Below are 24308 nucleotides of genomic sequence, written 5' to 3' on the forward strand. Positions count from 1 at the left end.
TCAACATTTTCTAATTCCATTATATTGTAGTGAAATGTTTTTAAAAGGTATCCAAGAGAAAGAAATTGGCAAGTCAAGAAAAACTATACCTAAAGTTAACACAACATGTAAAGAAAATGGAATGGAAAAATCAATTCAATATCAGGGTCAGGGAGTAGCCAAACGTAATGAGCTAAAAGTGGTAAGTATCTACTGTAACGTTGAAATGAAAAGATTAAAAAACGAGTGGAGAAGAAATTAAAAAAAGATAAATGTAAGATATCATTCTGGCAACTGTAGAAATGGCTGTTGAATAAAAGAAGTAGAAATTAATTTGATTAAGTTAATTAGACCTTGTAAGCTAAACGTGGCAGGACAAAATAGAAAAGAAAAAGCCTACAAATTAATAAAATAGTCCAAGAATTATGTCGAGCAGAAAACTTTCCTAAAAATTTCCAAATGGCTCATACAAAATATTTCATTTGGCTGGAATATAAAAACAGTGGCCAACAGGGAAGTGAATGTAGTTCGGTAAATATTTGAAACTGGCACAGTGGCAGGGAATGTTCATCAGGAGTAAAATACAGATTTAAGGGAGGCAACCCAGGTGACTCATGTAATGGTTTGTAAATACAATCTATTTCAGAGGAAAGGAGTGGTTTTTTTCTGTCTAACTACAGTAACTGATTAACTCTGTCATTTTTCTGTCAGTCCATCTGACAGGAGCCAATGAGAGATGGGACTCCTAATAAAGGTGGACAAGATCTGGAGGCCTAGGGTTGTGTGCTGATCTACATGACCAATAACTGGAGGGGAGGTGGGGGGTGGGGGGTGAGGACGAGTGTTCACACATCCTCTGTGTAATGTTTACATTACCATTATATAATATTTCTGTGCTGATGAAGTCCTGTCAATGTTCCTGTGTTTGTGGAAGAGTTTTTCACTGTGACCGTCGGGCCATAACTTGGCTGAGAGATTTAATACATTTGACACACGTAAAACTGCACTAAAATGTACGGCACTGACATTTATCTGATAGAAAGTTTAAAAAAAAGTTAAAATCCTAAATATAAACCACAGCCAAATTCACAGGATTTTTTGGGGGCAGAAAGTAAAAAGTTAAACTTAATCTAAAGTTTAATTTAATTTAATTTAAATCTTTAGTTATCCACGTCACTTAAACACAGAGGGCAAAAGTTAACTAAGTTAACTAACATGCTTGTCTAATTATTATAGATTATCTTTGTAAATATTGGACAAAAAATGTTGAATGTCATTCAGTTATTGTTGTTGCCTTTGTGGTCACATGGTGGCGTGACTATGACGCCGGTATGACCTGCTGTGGCTAGTGTCTCTTCCTGCAGTTTTTGCAGAGGAATGGGAATGAGAAAATGCTTAGCGAGCTCCTGCTCCAGTTTAGAGTCCAGACTGTCATATCAGAGAGGGAGAGCTGCAATTAGACAAATGAATAAACCTGCGGCCAGTCTTTTCTGCTGAGTGCTGAGAACATCGTTGCCCATTCAATTAGGATTAAACTTGCAATCCTGGCTGTTCCCGCTGACCTTCTGGCAACACAGCAATTACTGCAACGCTTCCCGGGGGGATGTTCATAAAAATGAAATGGGTCTTTTCAAAGCCCATATATAAAAGTGGATGCTGCACCACAGTGGCTGCCAAGTCCTGACTCGACAGAGGACGACAGCATACTCCTGTTTGTGCAAACGTCTCCGATTAACAGCAGTGATCATGGATCTAATCATTACTAAGAGGGTCCAGGGGAGGCTGCAGGGGAGCTGCCAGCTACCTCCAGTAGCATCACAGCTAACGGAGCAGAAACAGGAGGTTTTACGATGATGTTAGACGGAGATGCTTTATGGCATAACTGATCCTGGAATGGTGGTAACCCACTGGACATTTATATTTATCAGACAGTTATTTTTTAAGAGCATGAACTTGTACACACGTTATGATGATACAGTTTAAATAAGGTGTAGGGATTTAAAAAAGAACAGCCTAAAAAAGGAACTTAAGTACAAGCTGTAAAAATGATTTAAATCAAATCTTTCATCCATGCCCCTCTTATTGACTGATGTTGAGATTTTATTTTAATTGAAGTACAGGATCATTCCACCCTTGGCCACTAAGAAGTACATATACATATACATATAGTACACATACAGTATGTCTCATGGAAGCATATGGTGAGAATGAAGACTGATGTGCACTGCTGTAAAAGTTTGGCATGTTGTTGAGATGATGTGTTTTCTTTACTCTCTTTTTGTGATTCATATCAGAGTTCAATGTTTGACATGTTATTATTAGATAGATGTTGAGGTTGAATTTGACTTAAAAATCACCTTAAAATGTCCCTAATCTGCAGAGCAGCATACAATTTACTTTAAAGAAACAAATGTTACTCTGTTCTTATTTAATAAGTTCATATTTTGAATGACATTTTTAAATGAATTTTATAAAGTAATATACAGGAACATACAGGGCTTCCTAACTATCACAACCAGTCCAGATTAACTGTTATTAATCCACTGCTAACCAGTAAATAATCACATTAAAATGCTTTAACTTCAACAGCCTTAGTTTTTATTATTCAGAATTCTTTCTGCCCCAGAAGCTAAAAGCAGAATTGTGCACAGAGGTGAGTTTTTAGGTTATAACTATCTTGGTGTCAGGCTACAGCCTCTGAGTTGGGGAAGGGAGGCTGAAGCCAATAGTAGGGCAACTGACGCCTCCCCTATTTCTACAGCAGCTATTTAAAGGACAGACTGGGGGAAAGGTGGTGTGTTTGTGTGTGTTTGGTGAAACACACATGCACTGAAGTCTACACCAGAGCCTGGACCATTCAGGCAGTGTAGAAAATTAACTGTAAAAGTAGACCGTACCTTAGCTAAATTCTCTCTCTAGTTTGGATTTTGCAACTTATAGTTAAACCTCAATGGCAGTGAGGTATAACTTATCACACTGTGGTCTAAAAACCATGGCTTATCCTTGAAGTTAAAGACAAATATGTAAGGGTTTGCAAAAAAAAGAAACTGTTTAAGGAATAGTTTGTGTTGTGTGTGTTGTGTTGTGTAGATGAGTGTGCATCTGTTCCTGAACATACCGTTCTCCCCGTCTGCTGTTTCCTCACATCGATGGTCGAAGTTCTCATACGAGTCCCAGCGGATCAGAGGATCCTGGGTGTTGTAGTCCACAGAGACACTTGGTCCATTCTCCAGGTGGCCCAGGCCTGAGGAGCGGGACAAGTCAAGTTGAGTGACAGCAGCTTTGACATAAATCAATAACAAGGATGAAGAGGCGCAGTGAAATATGTACCTCGGATTTTTTCTGGGCCGTATGAGAAGACAAACTCCACTTTTCCATACTCTGGGAACCTCTCATCTGAACAGAGATGTAGTTATTAAAGGCCAAGTGAAGACAGCAAGACACACATGACCATAATGAGACACTATTGTACACAACATGTCCACTTGTACCGTGCTTCTACAGTACGTTTTAAGACTGCAGCACATTTTTCCTCAACGTGAATACGTACTGACTAAATATCACCACAAGAGGGCGCTGTTCACTTGCAGATGTAAGTATGAGCAGTGACCAGTTTGTCTTTAACTGCAGGATAATTCAGGAGGAATATTTTGAATTCCAGCTGGGGGATCATAAGCTACTAAAAAACTACAACCTTCTTTATATTGAAAGCCATTAAATCACGTTTTTTCGACTGTACCTTTGAACGTTTCATCCAACTCATTCTTTCCAAAAACTACGCCAAGGTCGTGGATGGCACAGGTGTGGAACTGCACTCTGAAAACCACGTCTCTGGTGGGGTTCCTGTATCTCTTGTGGTAACACTTGAGCTGTGGTGAAAGATCAGAACACTCAGGTACAACTGACAGCTGACATGCTCACAGCTAACGGCGGTGACTGAGTCTTTACCAGGATGTCTCCCTTCAGAAGCAGCCCTGGTTCGATGGTGATGCAGATACTGGTGTTGCTGTCTCCCTGTACATTACTGTGATGGTGAAATATAACAACAACAACAACAATAATCTGTGAAAATCCATTTACTGAATCCACTGAAATGTCTAAAACAAGAGTTTCCGTACTAGATTCCTGACGTATAGACTGGCTGCATGGCCTGGTAGATCTTCAGGAAAGGACGGCAGCCTGTAAGGGGACAAAGACAAGAAAACATTTCAATGCAAACAAATAGAAATAACAGTTGTATCATCTAAGTTCCAGCAGGGGGAGACACTTGCCTCCTTTAGCCTCAAAGTTGGGAATGCCGTGCATTATGACATGATGCAGGAACAAAGGTTTGTTGTTGATCTTTATGTGTCCGGACAGAAGGCCGTTGAAGTAGCGCACATACCTGGAGACAAAAGGAATCAGAGAAAGTCTGTGAAGCTGTCAAAAACAATAGGTACTAAACTGTGAAGCCGGGGCAGCAGGGAACGATGTCCTTTATGAGATATAACTTATATCAATATATCTTCTTCTTTTCCTTTTGCCACAGCAGATCATTGATTTCCATCTCTCCCTGTTCTCTGTATCTTCTACGCTGACTCCAACGATCTGCATGTCCTCCCTCACTGCATCCATATATCTCCTCTCTTTCTCCTACCTGGTAGCTCCATCTCTAACGTTCTTCTACCAATGTATCCACTGTCCCTCCTCTGCACATGTCCAAACCATCTCAGTCTGGCTTCTCTAGCTTTTTCTCCAAACCTTCCTGTCTGTGATGTCCCTCTAATGACCTCATTCCTGATCCTGTCCATCCTGATAATATATCCGCCTTTAAAAGAGATTTCATAGGTGACAGGATCTGATGTCACCTCATGGTAAATGTTTGATGAAGAATTACTGTAGAGGTCGTGTGTCTTTCTCAGGAACACATTGGCATAGAGCTTGCCAAAACCCCACGACCCTCCTCTAATGAGATGACCCACAAACTGGGCCAAACTGGGAAAAGTATTCATTATCTGTAAGTACAACTGTTTGCGATCCTGCTGCTACATAACACTAGCCTAGTAACGTGACATTGTTCATGGAGGACCACAGAGCTCAGCTCAAGCAAATCCATGTGCAGCCCACATGAACATGCTGGCCGGGTCTGTGCCTCTTTGGCAGCCATCTTGTCCTGTGACGACTTAATTTCTCTGTGGCTTTGTTTTCCGCTTCCTGTCCTTGGATCTTGTACTTTGACAAAAATGTTGGGGGAAATTTTTGTAGCTGCTTTTTTACCAAAAACCAAAGTGTCACCAATATTAGTGAAAAAGCAGAACACAGAGTTTCTAATAGTGGCTTTATTTTAGTTAACGAGCCTGTGGATTTCTAATTAAGTTTTCTGAGGGACAACCAGACTTAGAAGGAGTCAAAATATTAAGTCAGTCCAGGCCATCCTTTATCAAGGCCACCATGGTATATTGTATTTCTCCTTGTGTGGCCTGAACATGGAGTGGAATAAAAATGGGAATTTTGTCCAACAGAACCCTTTTAAAGGCAGTTTGTGTCTGACTATTTTGTATTAAAACATAGGTCACATTGTGGTTTTACATCTCATGTGAGTATTTGTGAATATTGCTATACTCAAGTGGTACAACGCCACCCAGCTGTAAGAGGAAATCGACAACAATAAGAGATGTTTAATAAACTAAGACGCTGAGCCCAACAGGAAGTCTGTTCATTTAATGATTGGCTTCATCTGTTCATTATATTCATTCCCGCCCAATCCACAGACAGACCCCAGGGGGCGCTAAGCAGCAGGGCTCAGTAAGAACTGTATAGAACTATTAAAGAAATAATGTGGTTCAAAATAATTTCTTGTGACATTCCCTGCCTCCTCTTTGATTTCTCTTAGTCAGCGTTCTCAGCAGGTAAAGATGAGAGAAGGTGACGGATCAAGGCCAACATTAGCCTCCTGTGGAACACTGTTTAGTAGCCTATACAACAGGACAGTGGTGTATATGGTGAAAACCTCTCTGAGTGAGCTACAATCACAAGACAAAATAGCTGAAATAGTCTTGAAAACCACTCTTGATTGGTCTAAATTGCTCTGGTTTGGAACAGACTCTGCAGTTTTCCTCATGGAAAGGACATTATCTCCAAGCACTTGGTGCTAAAAATGGAATAGAACCAATGGGGAAGAATTTGCCTAGATATCCTTAGAAGACACAAACAAACTGCTGCTGAGCCCAGCAGCCTCCCAGTAGACACCAGTGGAATCCCATAGATGGACAAGATAGATGACTTTTGTCTGTGTTGTGACATTTAACCTACAATTATCCCAATTAAAAGTGAATTGGAGATAAACAAGGGTGGAAAATAAATTCAAAGGATTTCCTCTGTCGTTGCTTCTGAATCAAAACACATGGCTTCAAAATCTTTCCCGTATCCATGATCCTTACATGTCAGAGGTGATAACTGCACGTCTGGCTAAAACTAGTGGAACCATACAAAATATATATTGTTTTAGGTATATGTCCACACAAAAAAATATTTAAATTATTTAAACATCAATATTTTGTTGGATCTAAAGGCCCTCATAAAAGCACACAGAAGTCAAATCAGCCATCCTCCAGTTAGTTTAAGAAGATGGTGCCAAAAATATGTGTGCTCTATTTTGCTGACCTTTAGAAGGTCATTCCAGCCCATTTCTCCTTTGCCTGTGGGTTGGACCAGAGTCTGAAACGTCCTCTTTGAGGAAATTTCATCCCAGTTTCATGACTTTGTGTACCAGTTAGGTAATGGACAAAAAGGAGGTGACATAATGACTGACCTTCTCTGCGATGGCTGACCCACAGGAAGTGCTTTGTCTTCATAGAAGCGTCTCATTGCAAACCTGTCCAATGCCTGGTCAGCACTACATGACAAACAGGAACACATGTAAGGTGGTTGGCCTTTTTCTTCTTTTTTTTTTACGTGGCTCTGACGTGGACATGTGTTTGGTACCTTGCTGAAATGTTGCTGTAGTGCATGTACGCTGCCACCACCACCCCGGTCCGACCTCGGTTTCCCTGTCACACAGGAAGAAATGAATGCTTTGTCAGCAGTTTGATTCACACTGGTCTTTTAAATTAATATATTGTCATATGTACATACATATAGACACATATATTCTTCCTGTATATATTTATATACATATACATATGTATATATACTGTGTATATATATATATATAAGCTCACACACACATATGTATTTGTTAAATAGCAGCAAAAACTGCTGCAGAAATATGTAACTATTTTATATAAATGGATTAAAGCAGTTATCTAACTTTTTTATTGTGCATACCACACGCATGAAAATATTTTCCTCTTCAAGTACTACAACTACAGAATCACCATTAAAATACAGCATCAGGTTCTCTCACACGTGCCACTAGGGGAAGCAGACACCACCTGTGGTACACATACCACAGTTTTAGAAACCACTGGACTAAACTATGAAATTATTCCTAATTTAATCCAGGATTAAATTGTGCTAAAAATTATTAAAATATAAAAGACAGTTTTACAGTTATAGTCAGTGAGTAAGTGTTGTCTTACAGTAGGGTGACCATAGTTTGTTCTACCAAAGAAGAGCCCACTCATTCATATAAGGAATTATTATATCATAATATTAATGTCTGTTTAACAATTTCTCTTTAACAACCTCCTCTGTGTCACAATATTTGTCTCATAATAAGTGAATAACAGAGCAGAAGCCTTCACTTTATAACAACAACTGCAGTTTTCTTCCTCATCCTCCTTTTTCTTCTTCATTCCTTTTACCTGCCCATCCGTGTTTGGCTGAGAGCTGATGTTACCTGACAGTTTTCAGGTCTTTTCAAGAAGTGTCTTTGAAATAATGTTGGACTGACAGAATTCCCTTCAGTGTCTCTCACCTGGCCTCACTTCTTCTGGGGCCGTGTGAGCTGTCAGGACACTGACAGCCTCATTTAAGGTGGAAAAGTTCCAGATTTGAACACAGTGCACTCCTCCTACCATTTGCCCTGACCAGGAGTGTTGCCAGCAAATATGTTGCTCATTTGTGAATGAAGAGAGGCTCATCTGCTCACCTCATCAGTGCTTCTTGCCTCTGCTTTTTACTGTAGCACAACATGTAGCAGGACATGTCCCAGGGACAAGAGAACGACTGGTCCCTGGACCTTGAAGCCTGTCTAAAGGTGACATGGTATCTGGACAGGCTACTTCCTCTGTTTTTCTTTGTCACAAATCTGTGGAGCTGACCACCCTCTAGTGGACAATTGGAGTGGCTTCGTTACCTTGTTGTGTAGCACCACAACATTGCGTGCGTCTCCACTGAGCCATGTGTCGATGGCCTTACACATGCTGCATATCTTGTCCAGGGCTGGTGCATGGTGGTCAGGCCATCCAAACTCCAGAATCTGCAGGAGGGACATTGAGGGTAGTTAACATCTGTACGTTTCTTATCGTGTGTGTGTGTGTGTGTGTGTGTGTGTGCGCGCACACCTTGGGGTTCAACTTTGACACATCGTTCCTACTCTCGCTGAGGTTGAACATCTTAAGTAGAATATGAACAGAAACCACCATCAGATGAGACTAGAGGTTTGGAGATCAACCATAATCTGAAATGATTTCCCACCAGATAATGTTCTCCGTGTTTGGACTGCAGCATCGTGGCCACCTCCTTCAGGTTGTTGGTGTAGCTCTGCTCCTCGGCACCAGCGGGGAAAGAGACGGAGATAATCCTCTCTGTGATGTAGACCAGGTCCACCTCATAGTTCTCCTCCATGGCCTGGACCACACTCAGACTTCTGGAGAAGCAGAGAGAAGACTGTCACCATCACCAAGAGGAAAGATACTGAATACTTCCAAATATGTGGACCCTGGAGTGACCTGAAGGTCGGTCAGAGGTCATAGAGTCAGATTCAAATTTGAAAGTAAGTAATTTTGGCGAGAAGAAAAAATACATATGGTACGCTGGTTATTAACCCTAGAAACTCAGCATCTAATCAGGTGAAACGTAGTAGAAATGTTGTTTCTTACCGGGACTGTTTTCTCCTGATCTCCACACTCTTACAGGACCTGGTGGATCCCTGGATGAAAAACACGCACCACAAACAGAGGCTGGTGAAGAGGAAATCAGCTTCCTCATAAAATATATATATATATATATAATATTTTTTTTGGCAAAGTTATAGTCAATGTTGTTCCTAGAGGAAACATGTGTTCCTAATAGCGCCTCCTGTGGCAGCCTGTGTGGGTTGCAAGACTCACACTGTAAATTTCCCCATTGTGGGACAAATAACAGACTAAATTATTATTATTGTTATTATTATTATTATTGCACTTCTGTCTAGCCCTTTACACAGTGTTCATTTCATCTGCCAATATTTACCTTTTGGGAAGGCTATCAAAAAATTATTAAAAAAATAATTTTCAGCTATATATTTCTAGCTAATTTGTTTAGTAGCTACAGCTGAGTAAACAACATTTTTCTTATTTTTCCTTTTATTCCTACTTTTGGCAAACTTTTATTTCCATTTTTCTTTTTAGTTTTCCTAATACAATGTAACTGGAGGTGTATCTGAAAAGCTACAGAAATGTGCTCTGCAAAAATCATTGTAAATTTACCTAAAACATTTTTTCACATACTCGCTTTTTTCTGCTATTTAGTTCCAGTCTCCAGTAAAAGTTACAGTAAAAATACAAATGTACAGATTTGTCTGTGTCAGGATCCTACCTTGCTCACTGTGCTCCACCTCCAGGTTGAAGATTTATGTGAATAACTCTTCTGAATAGAACTGTCCACCGTCATGTTTACCTGTCTACCCACAATATTGTCTGTTTGGAGTTACGATCAGGAACTTAAACAGATTTCGTTTCCTGAGTTCTCCTCTTTCCTAATGTTTCAACTCACATTAATTCTCTCATTATCTGTGGCCTGCCTCCTTCCTCCTCCTCTGGTTCTCTCATCCTTAATTATGTGTTTGTGCACCGTATGTTTCCTGCCTATTTCTGTCTGTTAACAACAACCAGCAGCAGCTGTACTTGGCCTGTGTGTCCAAGGTGTTGCTGCCACCTTGTGCAACTTAAAAGAACACCTAAGCCTAATTCAAACCACAGTTAAATCTTTAAATAGCACATCTGTTTCAGAAATTGTGTTTATTATGACGAAAATCACTTTTCACCAGTGAAAGTGTTAAAGATTTACTGTAAAACTCTACAATTGTCCTCAACAAAAGAAAGTCGATGGCAGTCTCAACAGACAGTTAATAGTCAAATCATGTTAACCTTGTGGTGAAGTAAGGTAACTGCAGTAAAGTTAACCCTTACTATACCTAGCTAACAGAGGATAACCATTCATAGTAAAAACTATTTTAGTGTTAATTATTTATTGTTTAAATTAGCTAAAGCTTGGAGGGAAAAATGTACTAATGTACAAAAGAAATTCTAAAAATGTGACATAAAGTTGCCCTGAAGTTATGAAAATATTGTTTTTTTAAATAAAACAAAAATCCAGCTCAATGTCCCTAATTGAATGCATTAAACCCACATGTTAATTAGATTAGAACACATACACGTCTCTGTCCACTAGGGTCTGTGTTCTGTACATGTTTGTTATATCTGGTGTTAGTGCTGACACCAGTGGAGAGGCCTGTACTCACCGGTGTATCTACATGCTTTAGTGGCAGCTGTGGAGTGGGAGGCTGGGGAGAGAGATAGAGAGAGAGTCATAAGGAAGGAGAGGGGGAGAGAGAGAGAGAGAGAGAATGAGTTATAACATTATAACTCATAACTCATTCTCTCAGAGACAAAAAGTACAGAATACAAGAAGAATAGTCACACCCACACAACGTTCTCCTTCTGTGAGTTTACTTTCTCCAAAATCAATAAACAATTTACATACAAATATCACAATAAATCACACCTGCTGTCAATCTTTCCAATAATCTGTTGTATTATTACCTATTACAATACCAATAATCTGTTGTATTATTACCTATTGTTACTCCCAAAATGCCATACTGGGCATACTGTTGTATGGTTATTTTATGTAATAACTTGCAAAGAGAACAAGCTATTTGCCACTTCATTACAATAATGTTTCAGGCAGCTTCAGAGCACCGTCAAGTTAACATGTGTGAATTGCTTTTGGGTAACACTTCAGACTTGAAGTACTTCGGTGAAAAGAAGCTTCAATGTTGCGGTCATCTTTGGCTCAGTTATCTTGACATTACAGCATACCCATCAGAATGGCAGTCACTCATTTCTACACTTGGCTCATTTACACTGTCTGAGGCTCGTGGTGGAGCCAGTCCCAACCCAGAACTAATCAAAACCCCCACCCATTCTATGACCTATGGTATGTCTGTGGGGCCAGTAAGTAACAGAAAATAATATATAAATATCTGTATGATATACTGTATATCCAGTAGGATGAAAACCTTAATTAACATAAAAATGTTCTTTATTTAACTGTTAGACCTACAAAGCCTGTCTCTACTAATGCTACAGCAGTGAAATGTCATTGTGGTGAGATTTGGAACAATGTCAATCGTTGATATAAGTCCAAGTCTAATAAACGTTTTAATATTGTTCTAACAAAACATATTTAAAGTTTCATGGTAATTTGAGAGGCAAAAAAGTCACAGCTCCTGGTGTTGTTCTACGCACACACACACAGACACACACACACCCAGGTACACACACACAGAGTGATGACTTTGTTCAGAGAAACGTTCCTCTTAGAATAAAACAGCAGGGTCTTAGGCTGAGAGGAGCAGTGTAAACTGAAGCAGTGGAACTGTTTACCAATCTGCCACCATCATTCAGAAAAGCCACCATCTGCACTAAATCAGTGGAAAGAAGCCACCGTAGCTGAAAATGCTCCTAATTTGGTCACGGCCTCAGTGAGGACGACTGATTACACTAAGATGTGTTTTCACCAGTCTGCTGATTCATGGAGCGGAACGAAAACCTCTATAGCAGGCATGAGAACTTTTCACTTTTTCAAAAGTGTAGTGCCGTGTGTGCATGGATGTCTTACTCATCGTAAGAGGGGAATTAGGCCATCACAAATGTTTGGGCAGCTCAAGTCTTTCACACATTAAGAATTGTCATAAATCCAGCTGAGCCTGGGGTTGTCACTAAAGACAAATGATTCTTTCGGTTGAATTTGGCCTTTTTTATTACTCTAACTGTTGTTAGTGGAAGTAAAATAGAACAGAGGTCAAAGGTCACTGTGTGATACTGATTATTACATTTTCTGACCAATGCCTCACTGCCTTGTAAGTGTGGAACACATGTCCAGATGGAGTCTTGTCTTTGTGTTACTGAGGAAGTTCTATGGTTGTAGGGATTGACCTTTGACCCTAACCTTATCCTCCTTCCTACGTTTCTGAACAGATCCAGGAAGATGTCAGGGTCAACAACATCTCTGTGGTGGGGTTGCTAGTATGGCTTTACAAACCACTACAAGTATTTTCAATAGTGTAGTTGCAGATAACAAACTGATACGAACTGATTATGTTGAATATTAATAAACATGAAACTAACTTGATGTGCAGTGTGTGGTTAAACAACAGTGAAGACATCAAGCAGGAAAATGTGTTAAATGGCCAGAATGTGTCATGTGTTTTACTGGGTCAAGTATATAAAGTAATAGGTATTGTTTCATTAAAAGAAAATTCAGGTATCGCCCATCACTAATCATGACATGGTGACAACAAGTTTTCATAACAGAACAGATGTTACAGTGTCCTCTTGTATTTGTCCATGATGTCAAAGGTCCTTCAAACTGCTGGTATTGTTGAACTACATGAATAAACGATTAGTGAGTCACTGAACTACAGCAGGAAAAACAAACAACACCTGGTGACCACTGCAGCGCTGGTTGTGGTGAAAAGCTGTTATGGACGGTTGTGTCCCCTGATCAGCATCGGTTTTCCAAGTGCAAATTATTTCAGTGCAGCGTACGGACCGATGCTGGTACTGGTTACATCCCTAGTTGGTAGTCTGAACAGAGCTTTTTCATTTCAAACGACTTCACCAAACAAGGAGCAAGTAATGACATGTTTGGTCCGTAAGGCATCCACACATGAAGTAACCTGTGAAGAGTGTTTGGAAGCTGACCAGCCACTACTGACGCTGTCAGGAGGCTCAGTGGAAGCAAATGAACACAAACACTGTACAAAGACCGTGCAGGGATGTACTCACCACCTCATTGCTAGCTGTCGTCTGACATGATGTTGTGACCTGATGAACGACAAAAGGATTTGGTCAGTGAACAGCAAACATTCCCATCATTTCATCAGTGTATAAATGTTGACGTGATGACATGTCATGACCTCCATGTCACCTTATAAACTGGGTTTAAACTGAATTGAATCATAGTAGTCAGAGATTCTGGTTGTCGGTCTTCAAAATACATGATTTACAAGACGAGCAGAAGTCGACTTTAAGATGTTTTGTATTTTGCACATATTCATGCATCTGTACATTTCTACCTGTTCTTTAAAGTGACCTCTACAGCAAACTTTCCTGTAACACCAATATCTATCAAGCATCTTCATCAAATCCATAATGGAAGCTTCAACATTCTGTTCAGAAACTGCTAAAAACAACAACTGAACTTTAATAGAATTTGACCTTGAGTTGCAACAATAAACTTTTAAACTAAAATTATAATGAATTTATGAAGAATACCAAACTGAAATCCAAGTTTCACACTCATTTAATCCTAGCAGGGAAAATAATGGACTTTATCAGGACAATGTCAAACAGTGGTAAAGAGTGGGTCTCCAGCCCACTGTTGGGTTCCTGTGGTGGTCAGAGTACAGGCCCCAGTTTCTCCATATCACACCAACACACACACTTGGTCTCAATGAGCTGAAATAGTCCTAAACACAGAGAATATTGCAGGGAGGCTGTGATTTGGGGTGTGACTGGTAGAAGCAGGAAGTGAAGAAAAAGAGGAGGGAGATATAAAAAAAACACTTCCTTATAAAGACAATGCAGTTAAAAGGAAAAGAAGACAAAGAGGTCATCACTGTGTAGCACAGCCACCTCGTTAGGTTCACAGGTTTCTCGTGCAATGTTTTATCAGCCAATCACCGGGCAGCGGGGAATTCAAATATAAACAGGCTAAGGGTGAACTGCTGTAGACCAAGTCAAGCACAACCAGAAAGAAAATGATGGAAGCAGAAAAGTCAAGATACAACAGGTTGAAGAGCATCGGTGAATTCATGACACATGAGGATGCTGGTCCCTCATGAAGTGGTCACTCAGTGTACAGTGGTGGTCTGATGCCAGTGCATGTTTCCACACTTCCCAGCAACAGTATCACTGGTGCCCTAATTATAATTTCCCCTCAAAATTAGAGTGGTGTTGATTTCCTGATGTTGCCCTGATGCACGTAGCATCTTTAAATAGCAGATGGGGGACAGAGAGGGGGGTTCTGGGATCTCTTCTCCAAACACTTAGGACATCGTGTCCATGACAGGCTCCTGATAGTCTGGGTCACTGTGTTGGACCGCAAATCAGTCGTCACGAACGTCAACAGCCCAAGCATTTCCATCTGATTGTATTTACATTCAGTGTGTGACAACATCAATGTGAACACAGTGTGTGTGTGTGTGTGTGTGTGTGGGCAGAGACTCTATCAGTGGACGACAGACGCAGGCAGAGAAGGAAGTGTTTGCCAGTAGTTTGCTCTGAGAAAAACAGAGTCTCATTGACTTGGTTGTTATAGCAGTTAGTGTGTCAGAACAGATGAAGCTGAATAAACCAGACTGCCAACATTTACCCTACAATTGGACGGAATTCAGGTGTGTTCAAAGTGTGGCTCCTGGCCCATATTTTTGGAAAAGTTTTGAAATATGGTAAATAAATATGTTTAACTGTTTAGCTTAGCCAAAGAACGACTGTCAAAACATAACATGTTAATCATGGCAATGAATGAATTAGTCAGCCCTATTAAATATGGCTGTACAATATCGGCTACTTTAATGGTCTAATTTTATGCTAGTGCCATAATAAACACATTTTTTACCATCTTTGGTTTCTTTGTCCTCACATTTGGTCACATTTGGTTCTATTTTGTGTTAACCCTAAGCTAGCTAGCTTATGTAAGTAACGTTTCCGATTTCTGCTATTTTTAGAGTGGAGCTGATTCTTAAACATCTCCAACTTGCCTGTTAATAATCTTTGGGCAATTTTTTAGCCAAACTTTTATGTTTTTGATATTCTTTTGGATATACATTTGTGCTAACAGTGTGCAGCTAACACATTGCTGTACAAACTTGGTCAACCCAGGGCAAAGCAGCAAAGTCCTCACTTGTTTTTTTGGATCCATAGTCTCCTGATGAGATGTCGCTTAGTTTTTTTTAAACCCTGGAATTCCACCAGAGGCTGCATGTTGCAGATTTTTGTGGCCTAATCTGCCGTAAGCACATAAAGTCTGCAATGCGATCTGCACCGTGAGGTCAGCCGCTTTTTGCCATTTACAATACAGTAAAATCTAATTTCATACGCCAGCATTTACGAGCTCACAGCTGAAAAATTCTCCGCAGGGGAAAATAGGCAGGCAAGAAATATGGCTGGAAATTTCACAGACCAAGTTTATGTGGTTCTAACTGTCAGCGGCCAAACTGACAGCCCTAATATTCATTTTTCCATAAACAGACAGTCCAGCCTTGTTAAGCACAGTTTTTTATGATAACTTGTGGGTCTTTTTTTTTTTTGGTTTATTGAATGAATGGATTTAATTGCTGATGTTTCTGTTGCATGTGTTAAAGTCATTCAGAGTCTCAGTTTGCCTTCACTGTACATAAATACATACACACACACACACACATATATAAATATATATATTCCCTTTCATGTCTTACCCAGTAAATATGCTAACTATGGTTCCCTTCTGCAATCTTCCAGAAAAGTGGTGTCCACCAATCATTTCCAACATGGATTCATCCCTCTGAAAGCTCTTTGTCCATTTGCTCTATGCTGCCCCCTTCTTAAATACCACATCTTTAAACAGCATTACTTCCATATAACCTTCTATTCTAAAAGTCAAACAGTTTATTGATTCATTTCTTAGCTTTTCTGCTATATATGTTTCTAACAAGAAACCCACTTCAACAAAACATCCCTAGGATAAACATTTTGTGTGCTGCCACTATTATATATAATTTTATCAGGGGTCCCCAACCCCCTGTCAAGAGGACTGGTACCAGTCCATAGATCATTTTATACCAGGCCACAGTGAAATACTTAACAATTTACATTTCAAGAGAATCTGGTCATTTCCATTTAGTTTCTTCAATTAAAAATATCAGCCAAGCTTTAAAAAATAATACACATTTAAGGTTTCAATACGAGGAGAATAACACTAAACAAAATGTTTTATTTTGAAAATCTTTAAATTTTCAAAAGGTACTGGCCAAGTTCCAGCTAAATTTCCTATGAAAAACTGATGCAAAATAATAATTTATATTATTATTGTCTTGTGTTCGAGATCTGCTCCAATGGCAGAGGTGTTGATAGAGTCACATGTAGTTGTGGAGAGAGAGATGTGATTTATACATTCTGCTTTTCATCAATGAAAGAAAATGTCCAGAATATAAACAGTCAGGACAGGACATGTAATTTAGCCTCATCTTCATCATCAAATAAAAACATTTATGTAATCCTGCCAGGTCGTTTCATAAACACACGTCTCTGTTGGCGTCACAGCTGAATGTTTCCTTTGACAAACCTGCTGCTGCTGCTGCTGCTGCTGCTGCTGCTGCTGCTGCACTGCAGTCTCCAACAGTCCATGGAGCTGTGAGTACGTATGAAGAGCCACAGACAGTTCAGCTCATGGCTGCTCCTCCACTGACCTGGGGCCATGGTTGACATTCATAATTACCAGATCATCTGCCTGAACTCACAGCAGACAGGAGTCACAGTACAGTGGACTGAACTGTATAACGTGTCTGAATGTGTCCAGATCAGGACTTTTTCTACCGACTACTTCAGTGATGGATGGTCTGAGGGATGTGTTTAGGGTCTGCAGAAAAAGACTTACTGGTAAAACTGCAGTGCTAATTATTGGATGTACTATACATGGGAGCAATAAGTGTAAAGGCACCAAGTGAAATTTGTTTCTAATCGACCAATAATCCTAAAGCTAACATGAGGCTGTTTGCAGGTTTTTTAAATTGTAATTTACCCCTGTGGACTTCATTCTACTCTACATGTCAGAACAACGACAGATCAGTGGACCGTGGTCGAGTTCTGCTCCAGACTCTGTTATCCAGATTCCCTTCATAGAGTTTCTACACAGCCACTCTGCAGTGAAGTGACATCATCTCTGATTGGCCAGTCCTTGTTGCCTCTGTCGGTTCTGTTGGTCGGGTTTAGGTTTGAGGACTGAGGTTGGTAAAGGTGAGGGATGGAATGTGACACAATATACAACGTTATGAAATAGAGTCTCGGCAAACGTCAACTGGAGAGAAAAAGCAGGCAGTGACAGAGAGAGTGGAAGATCGACACAGAAGAGCGGGTCTGATGGGTTTATGTTAATCTCCAAACAGCCGACTCTGCTCTGAGACTAATTATATGTGAGAAAAACTGCAAACTACATTTAGCAGTAGGCTAACAGAAAATAGACAGCAGTAAAACTATCTTCCATTATTTAATACACAAGACAACAAAGCTGGAGGAGCCTGTTCACGTTTACAGAAATCCATCTGCGATCCAAATCCGACTGCGTAATCCTTTTCACATTCCTGTTGGAGGAAACTTTTCTGTACTAATCAGCAAATTGATTTACTTATTTACTTTTGTATGAAGCGCTTGGAGGTGCATTCAACTGTACTGTATAAATGAAAAAAAATCTTTATGAAAGCCAAAAATGAAAGGAAAATATTAGGGAATTAAATTACATAATTAATAAAGCTAAAGTTGACCTAAAGCCTACCTTACCATCTTTTTAAACATGTTTCAGAGAGTAGATCGCACTAAAAATATTTCCAACAGGTAAAGAATGAGATTCAAAGTGGGTTACATGGGTTTTCAAACAGTAGGTTCATAATCACAGCCAATCACGAGGGGCGTCTGAGAAACCACTGGGCCTTAACAGGAAGTCAAAGGAGTCAAGTACACAACCTTAACCCAGACAAGAGGCCTGACGAGGGGCCAAGTGGGAGGTGAGCAAAAGGTCAGAAGCCTTAGGTGAGATCTGTAAAGCTGACATTGTCCTGTAGTTGATGGTACTTCACTACAGCACCAGAGAGTGGGATTCTGGAGTGGACTGGAACATAGACAAGAACTCTGGAGCTTTGTACACGGGGTTGAGTTAATAATTTCATTATTATTATCATTAATTACTTGTAATTGTGACACCACTTTAAACGTGATTCAAAGATATTCAAAAGAGTTTTTCAATAGCATTTTATACCCCTCTTCAATTTGCCTCAGATTATCCCCAGGAATATTTTATTAATTTGGGATGGCTCAATACAACTTTTACATGTCCGATACCAATACTGCAGGTTGGAGTGTCTGCTCAAACTGACATCATTCCTCTCTTCTCCTCCAGCACGCTGCAGGCTGCTGTTGCTGAGGCGATGTTTATAGCATGTCCTGTTTACGTCGTACCAATTTAAGTTGAGAATTTGGGCTTAGGTTAAGAATCAGGCAGTTGTTTTTTTTTCAATGTTTGATCCCGAAATGTTGACCAACATCCTGCAAATACTGATCCTGAATCATGTCTCTTTTTTTGCAGTTCCCACTGTTTCAATGTCAAAAATGACCTGATATGAATCCAAATATATTCACCAAAGTTGGAAACAAAGTGAAGAAAAAAGAATCTGTTTAGGATTTTACATCAGATCATATTAAAAATATTAGGCTCAATTCAATTCAAACTACCAATAAACAACTGAAGAAATGGGTTATTTCTCAAGGAACTTTTTAGAGTTAACTTTTTGGAGAAAAAGTCAACACTGGGTTCTGTCCCCAGACACTCAAGTCAGATTCACAACCTCTGAAGAAAAGTTGTATTTCAAGTTTTCAAGACGAAGTGTAAAGTCAAAGTTATGAAGTCGACTGTCGGTAGTACTTCTTCTAAATTTTAAAATAAGTAGAAATATCTCCTTAAATCTCCGGTGTTTAGAGTTGGACGCCAAGTCAATAAAGAAAAGTCAAATAAAATCTTTGAAGGACGTTTCTGAACACTGAAGCCAAGTCACAGTTTTATAGTCATTCTCATGGAACCTTAATGGCTTGAGTTGACGTTTTGGTCACATACAAGTACTGACATTGAGATTGACATTTCTAAAGAGTCTAAAGTATGACTCAGTATACTGTATCCAGATTTAAATCCATAAAAATATGATGGTGGTATAATGAAGTCAAAGTTCTCATTTCTGCAGCAGTTAGTTTGAGATATATAAAGGAAAAAAAAAGATACTTTTCTGAACCTGCTCCAAGCAGTAGATGAGTCAGTTAATCTATGTGTGTATAAGTGATGCCACAGAGGGAGCGTTTGTTTGCTGCTGAGTATAAATCACTCTCTCTGTTTTTGATTATTCAGCCTGCCATTGGTCCAACCACACTGAGAATTCCTGCAGGGCTTTTTTGCCCACACCAGAGATGGTGGCTGCTGATGGCAGCCAGCCGGAGAATGTCAAGTCTTTACCCTCCAAGTTAGGAACGAGGCTTACATGGATGCTAAACACAGGATGGATATTTTTGTTCCATTTAGTGTGTGCGTGTGTGAATGTTTTTTAAACAAAACATCGACCGACTGAGGGGTCGTTGGTTATGGTGGCAGAAATAAAAACTGGCCGTGTCAAACTCTGCCGTCAGTGTAATTGGACAAGGACAACAATAATGACTGAATAAACTACTTCTTCAACATCCCGCCAAAACAGAAGACGCGCATGGCGAAGTTTGGCCTCTAGATGGCCTTCTGTCACATACTTCTCACTTGCACAATTTCATTTTTCTGGTGATAGAGTTATAAATTGAGGCGGGCTAACTGTGTCAGGCTAGGTCCAAATACATTTTATAACTATCTTTTAGCCAACATTTAGCCTAACATGGAGTCAACAGATTTGTTTTTAGATTCTTGGCAAACTTAAGACAAGTTCTATATCAGTCACAGCTTTAGAGTATCTTTTAGGGATTTTATTTTGGCAAAGGTTAAGCATTGCTTTTTGCCCTTGTCTTCAATTATTCAAGATTTTTTACCCAACGTTCAATCACGTTCTGGCTCCATTTTATTCATGTGTTCTATGTACTTAAAATAAGTTTGCAATGTTGTTTCCTTTTAGATTTTTTTAAATTTTTGGCCCCACGTGACTAATTTAGTGGGGTTTTTGGCTACACTGAAGCTACTTCTGCTATATGTTGCTCATATTTGAATATTTGCCTAAATATTCCCTGACTATTTTAATTAATCAGGGGTTTTTTCTACTGTCCACAGCCATTACTTGCCTTTGTTTTTGTGAATGTTTTTTTATACCATACTTTATTATTATTTTGTACAGATGCCAGGTGTATTACAACTGTATTTCCTATGCTTTTCTATTTCTGGCCTCCCATTGAATTGAATGTGTCTATAGATTGATATAATCAGCTTCATTTCTGTGAATATTTAAGGTTATTATCTTAAATAGTTGGCACATTGTCAATGTGAACCTCTGCTGCTTTTCCAGAAGCTGTATGACTTAAACAGGAATGGTGTACAAACAACGTCTAAGTGGTTGTTTTTGCAGGGTAGAACACACTGCCCACCAGCTGTTTCCACAGACATCCATCCACACTCACTATCTCAGCGCAGGCAGACATTTCCCACAACATACAAACCCTCCTGTACTGTTTAGACACACAACAAAAACACAGCCTGGTCAAAAAAAAAAAAACAAAAAACAAGGCTTTGAAGATCTTTGGAGGATTTGTCGACAACATGTTATCAACCCAGCAGCGAGTTCCTGGTTACTTTGTAAAGAATTCAAATCTTGAACAGGGGAAACGATTGTTTCACACAGAATCTCTTTCATATAAAAAAATAAATTATAAAAAATATTAGTCATTATTAATTTCTTAGTTGTTATCGGGAAATGCTCAGGGTTATTTTTTTAAAGTTTGTCTGACTTTTTTTGTTTGTAAAGCTTCCATTACTTTTCTCTTCTCATTACATTTCTTTTTTTTCTTAAATCCAATGTAAAAAATAACCTCCTTTTTTGGCACACTTTCAGCTATTTTTACTAATTAGAAAAAATTAAAAAGATAAATAATTATTTTTGTTGATTCTGAACCTTGAGTAGAAAATTTTAGCTATTTTGTTAACAATTGGTTCGCTTTTTCTGTAACAATCTTGTGGTAGATTTAGCAGTAAGGCTAATTTCAAGCTCTTTGTGCTAGCAAAGTATTAAGATAATTTTGACCTTGTTTTTCTCATTGGCAGCCATTTCAGTCTCTCTTGTAGCTAACGTGTACAGTAAACTAATGTTTGGGCCATCGTCTGGTTAGACCTGGGCTGACAGCGATCAATATCTGTTATATTTCTGTTTAGATATTTGCTGTTTGTAGGGCAACTTTCTGACTTTGATTTATTATCACACAGACCTCTGGTTTAACTTTACTTTCTTCTGATATGTTTGATTGTTCTTCAGATGTGCATATTTAGATAAAGCGTAGTTTAGCTAAATGAAGAGAACTGTGATGTCACAGTCAGATGTTCTCTTCATTTCTGACCCTGCTCCTTCTGAGCCAGTCACCCAACATGCCGATGTCACATTAAAGGCCCAAATACATTTGGTCAAACGGCTGAGCCTCAGGCCACAGCTCATAGATGAGTGAGGAGGCAGCCACAGTGAGCGGTAAGTGGACTCTGGTTTGGCTGCAACAGCTCCTGTATGGTTAGAACCGAATCACTGGGAGCAACAAACGACAAAACAGCCCATAAAGAAAAAATATGATGGATATCAGATGTTCATTGTGGCTCACTATTGGACACAGGTTGAAAACCTCCAAATGCAACAGGCTTTATGGCTGCATATCACAGATGTTAGGTCATTTTATTAGAGATCTGATATAAAGAGTAGTCCACAATTTGACCCAAACCAAAGCTGCAAAAGTGGAGAGAGTTCTGAACCTAAATCTGTCAAAACTCAAGCTCTGAAGTAAAAAATATGTATAAAATTTTAACTTTTTAAAATGTTTAAGTTGGTAATCTGAATTTATTTGTAAACCTATCATAAATTCTTTCTTTTTAATTTCTGTAGTCCAGTCACAATTCTGTGTTTTGCTGAAGTCGGAGTACTGACGGTCAAGTTGGTCAAGACATACTTCATTCTGACGTTTTCCATACTATTCTGACAATTTTTTCACTGAAAAAAAAATGCAGCTTTTTAAAATCATTTTCAAATGCTGTGTTTTTTCAGACATTCTTCTTATTGTTCTGAAAACAATTTCTTTAGTTTATTTTCTGATAGAGACTAAAATGAAAGACAAAATCAGGGTTTGTGTTCAATATTTCAATAGATAGATAGAATAGAACTTTTTTTTTGACTGGGTTTGTGTTCAATATTTCAATAGATAACATTTTTTTGTGACTTTTTTCCTACTAAAAACGTATTATTATGCTATTTATTAATAATCTTAAAAAGCATTTAAAAAATAAAACTGCCTTTTGTCCATTGCATTCAGGGGCACATTTTTGTGAAAATTGAAAAAGCTGAAAAACAAAACAATAATGTTTTTATCATTAGCAGCTGCATCAACCGACTGATGGTCCTGTTCCAGGTGACGTTCACCCATCAGTTCCTGTTTAATAAGCGGGTTGTCTATGGGATGCTTGGCATTATTTGACCACTAATTGCACAGTGAAGTGAGAATAAAGCAACAACGCCAAATCAAAATCAGTGGTAAACACGCACGGAGGAGTTCAATAAAACACAGGCCTTTCTGAAAAACACACAGTGAATCTGTGGAGCCTCATTTGCAGCAATTGCGTCTGCTGCAGCAGCAGCATTGATTCACGTTCTTCCTGTACGCACTTCTCTCACAAGTGTAAATCTGAGAACACAGATCGATTGCTTCGGTTTTGTTGATATTCTGGACTTTTCTTTCCCCCTCTATCGATTTGTCACTTAACGACAAAACAAAATAAGTGAATGTGAAGAGTCCCGTCAACTATTTAGGGCTTAGGTCTGATGTGGTTTCATGCTAAATACCACTCACTAGTTCTTCAACAACACTTTACAGCACATAGTTCAGAGCTGACGAGTCAGGTAAAATACAAGTGAAGGAAATGCTAAGTCAAGCTACGTTAGCATTCAGCTAATTAGTCCATTTACTCTACGTCATGTGGTAGACTTGGTACCCTTTGTAGAACCTCTGAAAATCAGTGGCTCTTTAACCTTCACCAGTACGACCAACAATAAAATGCTGCTGCACAGTCCTACACTGTTCAGATGAGCATAGGATACGCAGAAGTGAATTTGTTCCTTATAAGATCATTAGCCTGATCATCAGCCAAAGCCACACTGTACGAGAGAACTACAACTGGCACTGGATTTACTGCTGAAACCACACACTGCTATCAAGAATGAATAACAGCCGCCTTTAACAAATAGTTAATTCAACCAGTTCTGCTATCAATCGGATAGCCCTGCATACCACTAGAGGGAACCAGTGGTACGTGTACCTTAGTTTGACAACCTTTGTGCTATACACAACAAAGACTTGACTTCATTGACCTGAAAGGTAAACCAAAAATCAACAACTACAATATAAGTTGGCCTTATATTCAGCAAATATAGCATTAGCTAAAAATGTTTTTGGTTAAAAGATTAACTGATTTAGAAATCAATGTCGAACGCAAACTTCTATAAAATAAGGACAGAAGAAATTTAACAACAAAAACAGGGAAATACCTAAGAAGGAAATTCTTGAATAATATTAATGAAATTCAGTTACAATGTTCCTTCTTTCACACAGACACAGACTCATTCACCCATCGTTACAAAGTCCCTTTCACACAAATTTGTTTAAAATTGTCTGGATTTTTTTGGTTATAAATGTTATTGATAACATGACAATTAGAAAAAGAATTGTTTAATTCTTATTCATTCCTATCCCTAGTTGACAGGCCTCCTACTGAGCAAATCACAGTTTACAGCAACCGGACTTTCACCACACTGTAAAACAAACAAAAATATCGTCCCCCAAGATGTTTTGGAGTGAGTTCCAGAGATTGAGCTCAAAGTGAGATTTGGATGAACAAATTCTTAAAGTAAGGGTGAACTCACACTAGACAATCGTACCTTTGCCCCCTAGTGTCAGCCAGTGTGAGTA

General features: G+C 39.1%; 1 protein-coding gene across 4 annotated transcripts in view; it reads right to left on the bottom strand.

The window, feature by feature from the left end:
* Positions 1–24308, bottom strand: part of tns1a (tensin 1a) — a 77987-nt gene that overhangs the window by 22847 nt on the left and 30832 nt on the right. For all 4 annotated transcript variants that reach the window (XM_025062306.1, XM_025062305.1, XM_025062304.1 and 1 more), the window contains 14 exons: positions 13176–13214; positions 10625–10666; positions 9003–9052; positions 8599–8770; positions 8466–8516; positions 8258–8380; positions 6943–7007; positions 6770–6853; positions 4251–4363; positions 4098–4158; positions 3928–4003; positions 3719–3848; positions 3310–3375; positions 3098–3223 (listed from right to left, as the gene is read on the bottom strand). In XM_025062306.1, the coding sequence (XP_024918074.1) occupies positions 3098–3223; positions 3310–3375; positions 3719–3848; positions 3928–4003; positions 4098–4158; positions 4251–4363; positions 6770–6853; positions 6943–7007; positions 8258–8380; positions 8466–8516; positions 8599–8770; positions 9003–9052; positions 10625–10666; positions 13176–13214 (1198 nt within the window). The remainder of the gene's footprint in view (positions 1–3097; positions 3224–3309; positions 3376–3718; positions 3849–3927; positions 4004–4097; positions 4159–4250; positions 4364–6769; positions 6854–6942; positions 7008–8257; positions 8381–8465; positions 8517–8598; positions 8771–9002; positions 9053–10624; positions 10667–13175; positions 13215–24308) is intronic.

The sequence above is a fragment of the Cynoglossus semilaevis genome, chromosome 14, assembly GCF_000523025.1.
Source record: "Cynoglossus semilaevis isolate Cse_v1.0 chromosome 14, Cse_v1.0, whole genome shotgun sequence".
Lineage (NCBI taxonomy): Eukaryota > Metazoa > Chordata > Actinopteri > Pleuronectiformes > Cynoglossidae > Cynoglossus > Cynoglossus semilaevis.